Below are 13,306 nucleotides of genomic sequence, written 5' to 3' on the forward strand. Positions count from 1 at the left end.
CCACAGGGATGTTGAGTATGGTGGTGTGTACACATACCAGGTCCAAACCATCTCCAGTCGGAGCGAAAGTGAGCCATCACCTCCGTTCACACACCGCCTTGGAGCGCCGTACTGTGGAGACGGTCTCATCCAGAGGTGAGATTGGATGCGTTTCCACAGCCTTTAGAGCAGAGCTTCTCAAGCTTAAAGGAGAACTCCGGCGCAAAATGAACCTTTGGTCTAATAAAACATTGGTTCCTAGTCAACCGTTCTCTTACCCCTTTTCCACCAACAAGAACCGGGTGCTGGTTCAGAGCCAGAGCCAAAGCTGGTTCGGAGTTGGTTCGACTGACAAGCTTACTAAGAACCGGTTTGCCTTTCCACCGGCTAGAGAGCCACAACAGAGCCAGATCTTACGTCACTGCATACGTCTCATGTTGCCCAGCAACGCTAGTGCGGTAGCGCCAAACACAAACACGCCAGGCTTGTTCGAGATGCATCGGCTTCTCGCAGATCGATCGCCGCATGACATCAGAGCACTGCGAAAGCGATCCAAAAGCACAAGGAGTCGTATGATCTCCAAACATCCCCGCAGCTCCGATCGCGCCGCTCCGATGCATCTCGAACAAGCCATCAACAATAACGGACGTTGCGTTACTATGGATGCTCATGGGTTTGCAAAAATACATCGGAATCCAACGCGTTTGTGCAGCTCGCCGTAACTTACATAGACGGGTATTATAATCAAGCTGCTATTAGCTCGACTAGCTGCTATTTAAAAATGGCGGTCACAAGTTTATATTCGTCTTGTTGGTCACGGTAACCCCGCCCCCAGCCCCTGATGCAAGCGGTTCTTACTTGGCTCTGTTCTAGACCAGCAATGATTTGGTGCTACTTAAGGACCACTTTTCCTGGTTCGGAGCTGGTGCTTTGCGTGTGGAAAAACAAAGAACCGAATTGAAACTAGGCTCTGGCTCCGAACCAGCACCAGCTCTGCCTTGGTGGAAAAGGGGTACCTGAGATTTGTTTTCATGATAATCGAATGTAAAGAGTTTTATCTCTAAAAACTGTTTAGCGTATAACGCTAGTAATGGGGGCATTTAATAAGTAAAAAGAAATCGCTAGTTTATACCACTAACAAGACTCAAAATAGCCCCACGCGAACACAGTAACATAATGAGGGTCCCTACATGCAAAACGAAGCATTGAGAACTTTGTAAGTGTACAGACCGTTTAATAAGAAGATAAAGATAAAGACAGTCCACTTCGTGTATACAGACAGGAGCCATCTTTGGAAAACAGTCTCGACTAGTCAAACCACGAACGACGTGCTAAGTGAGCTGAACTGTATGAATGGCGTTCGTGGTTTGATTAGTCGAGTCTGTTTTCCAAAGATGGCTCCTGTCTGTATACACGAAGTGGACTGTCTTTATAAAATATCTTCTTATTAAACGGTCTGTACACTTACAAAGTTCTCAATGCTTCGTTTTGCATGTAGGGACCCTCATTATGTTACTGTGTTCGTGTGGGGCTATTTTGAGCCTTGTTAGTGGTATTAACTAGCGATTTCTTTTTACTTATTAGATGCCCCCATTACTAGCGTTATACGCTAAACAGTTTTTAGAGAAAAAACTTTTTACATTCGATTATCATGAAAACAAATCTCAGAGAACGGTTGACTAGGTACCAATGTTTTATTAGACCAAAGGTTCATTTTGCGCCGGAGTTCTCCTTTAATTAGTCTAACTTGATACTCTTAATTAACTCTTTCCCCGCCATTGACGGAAATTTCCTGGTTTTCACTGTTATACGGTAGGGGGTGCTATGACGCATCTTCTGAAAGAGTACTCAATCTCTTGATCAGAAGAAGCAGAAACAAGCGTTCTCATATGTAATCATATGCATTTGTAAAATAACGCGATCATCAACATTTAACAGAATATAAATCAAAACTGCCTAACGTTACTGAATGAAATGTCGACGAGCTACAGGACTGTGAAGCTTTAGAGGTGTTGATGGACTCGATCTTCTCCATCTGTGATTCGATCATCGTTCTGAATCCGATCTCAATGTAATCTTTGACAAAAAAATGATTTTCTCAGTTTTTTACTTAAAGGTGCTCTATGTAACTTTTAGCGGCCTCTAGTGGTAATTTTTCAGATTACAACCAAATTTTACAAGAGCGCTCGTGCTCGAACTCATAGACAATACCGTCTATTACGCAAATATCTCGGCGAATACTTGACGGATTCGGCGAGCACCGAGCTCGTTGGGACCATCTAGTCGAGCTGAAAAGAACCATATTAGTTCCATAGTTTTTGGTGGTGTTTTCGCGGAGATATTAGCAGAAAACCATCGGGCGCGCTGCAAAATTGCGGACGCCGGTGACGTCACGATCTCAGAAGAAAATCGCTCGTATCTCTGGAACGCAAAGACCCAGAGAGCTCAAATTCAGGGGAGGAGGTCCCAGGGGAACCCTTGCCCGAACGCTCGAGTGGCGGGCCTCGGGGATGCCCCCTACCGGATCGCCGTTCGCTGGGACCCCCGATTTCGAACGGCTATAACTCGGGGAGCCGGGCGAGTTGGACCTCGGGGGTGGGCTCGTTCGAAAGGCCCCCTCCAGCACTACGAACAATTAGAGTCTTGGGAATATTGATCAAAGATTGACTGAGATATAAGCCGAAAAACGTGCGCCTTTAACCGGACGTAACTCCCTGACCGTCTACAATAGACTGTATATAAGGAGAGAGGCTCGGGAGCGCGCATGCACGTCACATCCGTTGGATTTCGCGGTAAATCCGACCCGGAGACTTCACATAGAAATATGAATACTGGCCTTCACAGGTAATAGCAAAACTCGACAAGTGGATCATTTTAATGTGTGATTACAACCCCTTCACACACAGGCAATAAAAAAAGGATTCATTTTAGTAGAAAAGTTACATAGAGCACCTTTAAAATTTTGCTTTTTTATGAAACTGACCCACATTCAAGTTTGATGAAAAAAAGAATGCATTAAGTTAGAATAAAATGTTTGTTTTTTTGTTGTTGTTTAAAAGCAGAGGGTCTGTTTTTTATTTCGATAAATTGCATGTTCAGATATTATAACAAAATATTCCGGGGCCCATGAAAATTATCAAAAATACTGGCGCTGGCTGGCGGGGAAAGAGTTAAAAACTTAATTCAAATGCTACAAAAATCATACAAGATCCCCCCGCAACTACTATTTTATTAATTAACGCACAGTTCTTGAAAAATCTGGAACCACAAAATGAATTGAGGTTAAATAGTTTATTTATATCAACTCTCCTAGAATCTGTTAATGTATTTTATAGTTATTGGATAATGGGGGTCCTCCGAGTCAAAAAGATTGAGAACTCCTGATTTACAGGATCATCACATTAACCTTGAGGCTCATCCACTGCCTCAACAAAACATTTTAAAGATGTTGAAAACATACTGGCATATATCTACAGCACAAGGAGGTCCATGCTTTTAACAACATAGATTTATATCCACCAAGGGAAATCATCATTATTATGTTTATTATGTATACATTGATTTATTTCAGGTCCCAGGGAGAGGAATGTGATGATATGAACACTATGAATGGAGACGGCTGCTCCGGCCATTGTAAGAAGGAGCCGTTCTTTAACTGTATTGGTAAGTGTGGAGAGAAACCGTAAGTGCATCAGCAGCTCATCTGTCAAACGGCGAAAGTGTGGCACGCTTTTAAACGCACTCAGTGCTGTGCGTCAGTTTTGGTTGACGGTTTTGCGAGATGTGTTACCGTCTCACTCCGGGGGAAAAGCAGCACTTTAGGAGTAATGGCTTAGCTGGGCTCTTTTATTCACTCCCTCCAGAGCCAAAGATATTTTTAATCACTAGCATTATGACATCCTTGTAAAATCTGTCAGACATTTAATTCAAAACGAACACACTAACAGATTTGTGAAGGATGCCTTGGCACCTTCTCCTGCTCTGTATTATTAATAATAGAAGGCTTTCCGGTTTCTGTTTTTATGTTTTTTTCGAGCCTGAGGAAAGGTTACGTCATTGGAAGACAGCAGTAGGGAAATTTAGTTTACTTTTAGACACAAATGCAAAGCCTCTCATAAGTGTAAAATAGACACTACTCTTGATATGGAGCACATTCAGTGTTCAGCAGCTTAGGCTCACCATGGACCAGCGCAACAAACATCCCAAAGCAGGGGTCGGCAACCCAAAATGTTGAAAGAGCCATATTGGACCCAAAAAATAAATAAAAAATCTGTCTGGAGACGCAAAAAGTTAAAAGCTTTATATAAGCCTTATAATGAAGGCAACACATGCTGTAAGTGGTATATTAGCTTTATTAGTATCAAAATGATAAGTAGTCTATAAATTAGAGCTTAGATCGGGCCCAAAAATTAAGCCCGGCCCGACACATTTAACGTAATTATGAGCCCGAACCCGATTTTAACCCGACCATTTTTTAATGCGTGGGTCGTTATAACTGACGTTCTCAACTTTCTTTCTCCCGCCCGCAACATTTATGTTTTGTCCCGCTCCCGCCCGCAAATAGACTTTTTTTCTGTACCTCCAAATACTTTCAAGTTTGCCTACGTGTCGCCACCATACATCCTCCTGATAAATTATGTGTTATTAAAGCATTAAAACACAAACCACTGTTAATTTAACATAAAAGCAAGCAGTTTACTATGCGTGCATGGTTTGGGATGACTGAATCCGCGCAAAGTGCGCTCTCTTAATAAATCCTAAAAGCTGACAGTTCATCGCGATCTCACACATCTCTGTTATTATCAATGAAGCTGACTGCACAATGAATCTTTCATAATATCCACACGTTGTTCATTATAATTGGAGGATTTGCCAGCATACAGAATTCAGCACTGAACAAAAAAGTCAGTTTTGAGCGTGAGGGGAGTCTATCTTAAATGCTTCTGATTGGCCATTGCGTTCAAGAAATCAACACATATGTCTGTGATTGGCTACATCGCTCAACGCTGCAAACATGTTATGAATAGAAATTCTGGCCTGTAAATCGTTTCTATTTTGTTTTAGTAGAGTGAGTGCATTACCGCACGCGCCCGCGCTCGCACTCGCCCATCAAATCTAGTCCCGCGCCGCACTAGAGTGCGTTGGGAGTGCTCAGCTATCTTTCTCTTTTTCCCCTTGGGATCCATGGCCCATGACACACCCGCCGGTTTGTTTGTCAGCCACCGGTCTGGCATCACGCCGATCTGACAGACACGTGTGTCACAGTCTATGACGTAAATTCTTCGTTGACAGAGATGTTGAAATTAAATATTTATTATACACATTTTTACAACGTTGAAAAACTTAGAATGTTTGTCATGTTTTTCCTCCTACAGAAATTATATTAAAACAAAAAATATTTTTTCCATTTTCAAATTTTTGAAAAAGCTCCAGGGAGCCACTAGGGCGGCGCTTAAGAGCCGCATGCGGCTCTAGAGCCGCGGGTTGCCGACCCATGCCCCAAAGCAAACTTGTGAGTGGAAGTACTTATTGTATTTCACATGGTTAGTCAATCACAACAGGGCATGTTTAATACAGTTAAAAATACAGAAATACAGTAGAAGTCTTAAAGGTACAGTAACAAAAAAATGGCCTATTTGATCACAAAGGTCAGAGAGAGGGTGTTAATGAAAAACGAATGTAACTATTAAAATGGTAAATGTACCTTTGAAAAGTTTGGGTTAAGTAGGATAAAAAAATAAAAAATTATACTTTTATTTAGAAAGCATGCATTAAATTGACCAAAAGTGACATGTAAAAAATGTCAAATAAATGTTTCTTTTGAATTTTCTATTTGTCTATTTTCGATAGAATTTTCTATTTCTTTTGAAATTTTAAAATTTCCGTCAATATCTACAAAAATATGAAGCAACATTCAGAAATGTTTCTTGAGCAGCAAATCAGCATATCAACATGATTTCTGAAGGATCATGTGACACTGAAGACTGGAGTAATGATGCTGAAAATTCAGCTTTGATCACAGGAATAAATTACATTTTAAAATATATTAAAAAGGCAACAGTCATTTTCAAATTGTATTAATATTGCACAATATTACCGTTTTTACTGTATTTTTTGATCAAATAAGCAGAGGAGACTTATTTTAAAATATGATTCCTCTTTGTAGACTGCTACTGATATACAAGCACCAATTTCAGAATATCACGTTTTTGTCCGAGAGTTTATTTCTACCATTTGCTGAAGGAGCCACATCTGTGTGGCAGCTTGAAATATTTGTTTTTGTGTGGAACCATCAGGCACCATCATGAATGAAGCGTTTGTCTTTCTGACTGTGCAACTGATTGTTTTTTTAGCTGGATTCCGCTGAACCAAAAGATAGTGTTTGGTTTTCCTTATCTCAATATTGTGTTTGAATTAGGTTGTCCAGAGACAGTAAAGTTGTCGTCTCATTGTATCTGAGGAATGTAATGATATCAGCGGGTACGGTGTGGCACAGACGTGCATATGGCTGTGCGCAAGGCCACGTGAACGCTAGGTGTGTGTGTGTGTGTGTGTGTGTTTGTCCCCCTCTGCAGCCCCTCGTTTCAACATCAGCAGAGCTGAGCAAAGGGGAGCTCTGGAATTTATGTGAAGGCTCGAGCCAACTTGGCACGGCATGCCTCTGTCCTCCTTGCTGGAAACCCTTACACTGACAGACAGACAGACAGACAGACAGACAGGGAGACAGACAGGGAGACAGACAGACAGGGAGACAGACAGACAGACAGACAGGGAGACATACAGACAGGGAGACAGACATACAGACAGGGAGATAGACAGACAGACAGGGAGACAGACAGACAGACAGACAGACAGGGAGACATACAGACAGGGAGACAGACATACAGACAGGGAGATAGACAGACAGACAGGGAGACAGACAGACAGACAGACAGACAGACAGACAGGGAGACAGACAGACATACAGACAGGGAGACAGACAGACAGACAGGGAGACAGACAGACATACAGACAGGGAGACAGACAGACAGGGAGACAGACAGACAGACAGACAGACACACAGAGAGACAGACAGACATACAGACAGAGGGAGACAGACAGGGAGACAGACAGACATACGGACAGGGAGAAAGACAGACAGCCAGGGAGACAGACAGACAGACATACAGACAGGGAGACAGACAGACAGCCAGGGAGACAGACACACAGACAGGGAGACAGACAGACAGCCAGGGAGACAGACACACAGACAGGGAGACAGACAGACATACAGACAGGGAGACAGACAGACATACAGACAGGGAGACAGACAGACATACAGACAGACAGGGAGACAGACAGACATACAGACAGGGAGACAGACATACAGACAGGGAGACAGACATACAGACAGGGAGACAGACAGCCAGGGAGACAGACAGCCAGGGAGACAGACAGACAGGGAGACAGACAGGGAGACAGACAGGGAGACAGACAGGGAGACAGACAGGGAGACAGACAGGGAGACAGACAGGGAGACAGACAGACAGACAGACAGACAGACAAGGAGACAGACATACATACAGACAGAGGGAGACAGACAGACAGGGAGACAGACAGACATACAGACAGACATACTGACAGGGAGACAGACATACAGACATACAGACAGGGAGACAGACAGCCAGACAGGGAGACAGACAGACAGACAGACAGCCAGACAGACAGCCAGGGAGACAGACAGACAGCCAGGGAGACAGACAGACAGCCAGGGAGACAGACAGACAGCCAGGGAGACAGACAGACAGCCAGGGAGACAGACAGACAGCCAGCGAGAAAGACAGACAGCCAGGGAGACAGACAGACAGACAGGGAGACAGACAGACAGGGAGACAGACAGGGAGACAGACAGGGAAACAGTCAGACAGACATGGAGACAGACATGGAGACAGACATACAGACAGACAGGGAGACAGACAGGGAGACAGGGAGACAGACAGACAGACAGACAGACAGACAGACAGGGAAACAGTCAGACAGACAGACAGGGAAACAGTCAGACAGACAGACAGACAGACAGGGAGACAGACAGGGAGACAGACAGAGAGACAGTCAGACAGCCAGGGAGACAGACAGCCAGGGAGACAGACAGGGAGACAGACAGACAGCCAGGGAGACAGAGAGGGAGACAGACAGACAGACAGACAGGGAGACAGACAGGGAGACAGACAGGGAGACAGACAGGGAGACAGACAGGGAGACAGACAGACAGACATACAGACCGGGAGACAGACAGACAGGGAGACAGGGAGACAGACAGGGAGACAGACAGCCAGGGAGACAGACTGACAAACAGACAGACAGACAGGGAGACAGACAGACAGACAGACAGGGAGACAGTCTGTATCCCTTTATCACTAAATATATTGTCATTATCACTATTTTTTGTCTCAGTCTTATTCTGTACAGAAGTAAATTGTTCTCAATTATGTGCTCAACTGACACTGCTTGTGTAATTGATTAAATTGGTAACACTTTACAATACGTTCCCATTGTTTAAAGTGCTCCTAATATGCTTTTTTTCAGATATTACCTTTCATGAAGTGTGTAATATAGTTGTTTGTGCATGTAAAAGGTCTGCAAAGATCAAATGGAGCGATTCGAAACGAGTCGCCTAAAACGAGTCGTCAACAATTACGGTCTTACTTCCTGCACAAACCCATGTCATTTTGTAATGAATTTGCATAATGCCAGCCTATGGTTTTCATTGGCTGCCAGTGAACAATGTCTACTTTGACCCTCAAACACTGTAGTTGTATCTGAGACTAGAAGAGTTTGGTTCGTGTTGTATATGTCGAGAATACGCTGTTTTCTTTGGTGCACTTCTAAAGGATGAGGACTCAGACTCGAATTGATACAGTAAAACTGTTTGCATGTATCAAAAGCAAAATTCAGATATGGTAATGGGCGTTTGGTTTCCGACCCACACTGTAAGGAGCCGACCAATCACATCAGACTGGGCCGTCTGACCAATCAGAGCAGAGCAGGTTCTCAGAAAGGTGGGGTTTAAAGAAACCGAATCCTTCATCGAAACGTTTCAGACACTGTGAGAAAAGAGCTGATGCTGTAATGTACACTAGCGTTCCAAAGTTTGGGGTCAGTGAGAATTTTATTGTTATTTTTTGGAGGAAAGAAATCAATACTTTTATTTATCAAGGAATAATTAATTTGATCGAAAGTGACAGTAAAGACATTTATAATGTTACAAAAGTCTTTTGAACTTCCTATTCATCAAAGAATCCAAAAAAAAAAAAAAAAAAACTGTACAACTGACAGACCAACAACTGTTTCAACATTGATAATAATAATAAATGTTTCTTGAGCATCAAATCCTCATATTATACTGATTTGTGAAGGATCATTTGACACTGAAGACACTGACACTGGTGATGCTGAAAATTCAGCTTTGATCACAGGAATAAATTACACTTTACTATATATTCACACAGAAAACAGCTGATTTACACTGGAATAATATTTAATACTATAACTGATTTTTGTTGTATTTTTAATCAAATAAGCGCAGCCATGGTTAGCAGAAGAGAATTCTTTTAAAAGTATTTAAAATCCTACCGACCCCAAACTTTTGAACGGTAGTGTATATTATGAGAGAATTAAAGTGTTGCATGCATGATGCATGTAATTCTAATATAGGAGACACAAAAACTAAATTAGAAGCCTTTAAAATAGCTTAATAGATGCACTTTGAATTATAATGAGCAATACAGATTAAGGACATTTTAATAATGTATTAGTAAATGTAGAAATTAACATTAAGTAATGCTTTAGTGTTGAAGTGTTGTTATTGTGTTGCCATTCAATTGTTTTAATTAGTTTTAAAATGGTTAATTTCTTAAAATTTTTAAATGGTCTCTTTCTTAGTGTATTATGCACTGTTTTTATAATTCATTTTATCTGCACCACTAATATTCAGTTTGTTGATTAACTGCCAGACAGACAGAGTAGGAGTGGATGGAGACACAGTGTGGGAGAGAAAACGTGATTGGAGAATGTGAAATAGTGAGAGACGGACAGAGGAGGAATGGTGAAGGAGAGAGGATAAAACACTTGAATGAGGAACAGCGGCTCCAGGGCCTGGAAAACTCATCCCAAATATCCCAAAACTCAACATCTCTCCCGTCTCACTCACGGCCCTGGAAAACCTGATGGATCCGAAACCTGAAGAATGCTGCCTTCGGTGGTAGGCAGTGGCGGCCTTAAGCATCTGGGGGCCCGTTTCAATAACTAATATGGGGCCCTACCCACATAAAACATAAAACATAATAGACCAGAAAAGGCAAGGATTCCTGTTGGTTTGCATCAATGGTATATTATTTTATTACGTGCACTTTCAGCTTCATGAACAGACAGCTCAACATAAAAATAATACAACCTTATTTGATTAAAACTATATACAATTATACAGCGTTTTACGTTGGAATAAGCCTCGCCCTTTCACGCAGGGTAACTTCACTTTTGGTAGACTGAAGCTTTTCTTTTGTTGTCCGATATCTTTCGTTTTTCAGCACCACTGGCATATGTACTTTTCATTTCCTCTTAAAATTATTTTCCTGCTCAAAATAACATTTTACCCTAACGGCAAAAAAGGCAAAGGTATAAATACATAAACTACAAATATTATACTTCAGATCCAAGCCGTTTGCGGGGGCGGTAAACGTCGCCATGGTAACCGCGAGTTCGACCAATCAGAGACGTCAGTGTTTTGCTTAGAATTGTGGGTAGTGTAGTATTTCTCCAGAAGATCGCGAATAACAAGGTTGATTTCATACCTTGTGGCTTTTATAGGAGCAGAAACTTTTGTTTCACAACCTCGTAGTCAATCTACCTTGAATGGTTTAGACATTTAGGCTGAAAATAAATATCCTACGGAAGAAATTGAATGGGATTTTGCTGGTCTGTTAGGGGCCCCCTTGGAGGGCGGGGCCTGTTTCAATTGAAACGGGTGAAACATAGGTAAGGCCGCCCCTGGTGGTAGGAAGGCATGAAGGCACATCCGAAACCAATGTTTGCACAACATCTTGTCTGCCAAGATGCCTTCATCTGCTGGGATTCTGACGGCAGCATAGATCCACAATTAACTCCCGTCAGTGGCAAATCTGAGAAAAAACTCTGCAATTGGCTGATAACTTTATTAGGACCTGCAGCATCATGGATTTAAAGGGGTGGTATAATGCCCTTTTCACGAGATGTAAAATAAAGCAATAAGCCCCTTGAAGCCGTGTTTTACAGTGAATTCAGAACAGCTAAGGGGCGACGCGAAAGATACCCAAGTTTTTGACAGTGGCAGATGGAATTATTGATGTAGCTTCAAGGTCAAGTCTGGGAATATTACTTACATTTTTTGTTAGAGATGGAGGGCCAGTGATTAATATTTCTGTTTTAGTCAGATTCAGACTGAGAAAATTGGAGTTGAGCCTGGTCTTTAATTCATTAATACACGATGATAGTAATGTGGTCTGGAGAATAGAATCCGGTCGACAAGCAGTATATATTTGGATGTCGTCGGCGTAGCAGTGGTATTGAAAACCGTGGCGGCGAATAATTTGTCCGAGAGGCAAAATGTAAATAATAAATAGTAACGGGCCGAGAACTGATCCCTGTGGAACACCTTGTTTGAGAGTGACAGTTGGAGATTTGTAATTGTGCATATAATGTAGTATTTCCTATCTGTCAGATAGGAGGAAAACCAAGATAACGTGGCTCCTGAGATACCAGTCTGTGAGAGGCGCATGAGTAGGACTTTATGGCAGACAGTATCGAAAGCTGAGCTGAGGTCGAGTAGTAAAAGTAAGGAAAGGTTTCCCGAGTCTCCAAAGAGTAAAAGGTCATTGATAACCCTTGCTAATGCAGTTTCAGTACTGTGGTTTTGGCGAAAACCAGACTGAAATAAATCGAAACTATTGTTGAGAGATAGATATGACTGCAATTGAGTGGCGACAACCTTTTCTATGATTTTTGAGACTTATGGTAGATTGGAGATTGGGCGATAGTTAGTGTAGTCAGTTGGGTCCAGATTAGTTTAGTTTTAGTCCCAGAGACTCTCGTACATTTCATTTGTACAGAGAGTCTGGCCTCGCTCCATTGACAAGCGTTAACTTCCTTGTAGGCGGGTCCTCTGTTGAAGTCTAAAACTATTGGATCTGCCCAGAGCCACTCTGGATCTGCCATAACCAATCGCTAACGTTTGGTCGTGACGTATGACGACTCAAACTAGCGCACAACATCAATGTCATCGTTCTCAGCCACTCCCTCTGTTCGCTGATTGGACCGGTAAAAAATCGACCCGAGAAAACCAAAGAATACACCACAATCTCAGACGTAGTACTGAAGGAAAATGAAAATTGAGCTGGCTTCAAGGGGCTTATTGCTTTTATAAAACTGTTACTCCATAAAAGTATTCTTTTTAATATTTCTTTTATTCATAAAATAAACACCAGCAACAAAAAATATAACGTTATAACACATTTATTCCTCCGCCAAGCAATTTAGTAGTTCCAAAGAGGTTGCCAAGCAACACATGCAGCAACAAAGAATCACAAACGGCAGTTGCTCAGTAACACTAATGTAAAGCGGTCACAGGTGTGTGACTGTTGAGTAATTTACAACGGCTTCGAGCGTGGCTCAGCCAATCAGAATCAAGGACCTGAACTATCCGTTTTATAATAAGTCTTTGATGTCCCCAGAGTGTGTATGTGAAGTTTTAGCTCAAAATACCCCACAGATATTTGTATATAGCATGTTAAAATTGTCACTTTTTGAGGGTGAGCACCGTTTTTCTGTCTGTCCCTTTAAATGCAAATGAGCTGCTGCTCCCGGCACAGGGGGCGGAGCTTCAACAGTTTGTATCCTTTTACCTCACACACACATGCACTGAAAATTTCAATGTTAGGCCTATATGTTCAAACCAGAGTCAGACAATAATGGAGAGACTCAAGAAGTGACAACATGTAGAAGCAACAGGACATTTCTGAATGGTTAGTTGATGAATTTATGCAGCTTATATGTTGTTATCTTCTAGTCATTGATTAGCATATTCTGTCATGATAATCTATAAATTGTGTTCAGGGGGCGGGGTTTATGTACATTTTAGGGTTGGTGATGTCACTAACCCGGGAGGAATGTTGTGTAGTTCCTACCAGCCGTTTGTTGTAATCCTTACAAAAACGATTTCTTTAAAAGCAAATATCTCCCTTTGTTTTGAACTTTGAGCTTCGTAACTTTGCAGAGGTTGTTTATGCTCAAACTGCAACATTACACACTAACTAAA

The 13,306-nt window shown here is 42.1% G+C and overlaps 1 protein-coding gene across 2 annotated transcripts in view; it reads left to right on the plus strand.

The window, feature by feature from the left end:
* Positions 1-13,306, plus strand: part of pappaa (pregnancy-associated plasma protein A, pappalysin 1a) — a 136,858-nt gene that overhangs the window by 37,085 nt on the left and 86,467 nt on the right. For both annotated transcript variants that reach the window (XM_056256731.1, XM_056256732.1), the window contains exons 9-10: positions 7-135; positions 3,551-3,642. In XM_056256731.1, coding sequence (XP_056112706.1) covers positions 7-135; positions 3,551-3,642 — 221 coding nt within the window. The remainder of the gene's footprint in view (positions 1-6; positions 136-3,550; positions 3,643-13,306) is intronic.

This window comes from Rhinichthys klamathensis, unplaced genomic scaffold, assembly GCF_029890125.1.
Source record: "Rhinichthys klamathensis goyatoka isolate OS25496 unplaced genomic scaffold, OSU_Roscu_1.1 h1tg000132l_1, whole genome shotgun sequence".
Lineage (NCBI taxonomy): Eukaryota > Metazoa > Chordata > Actinopteri > Cypriniformes > Leuciscidae > Rhinichthys > Rhinichthys klamathensis.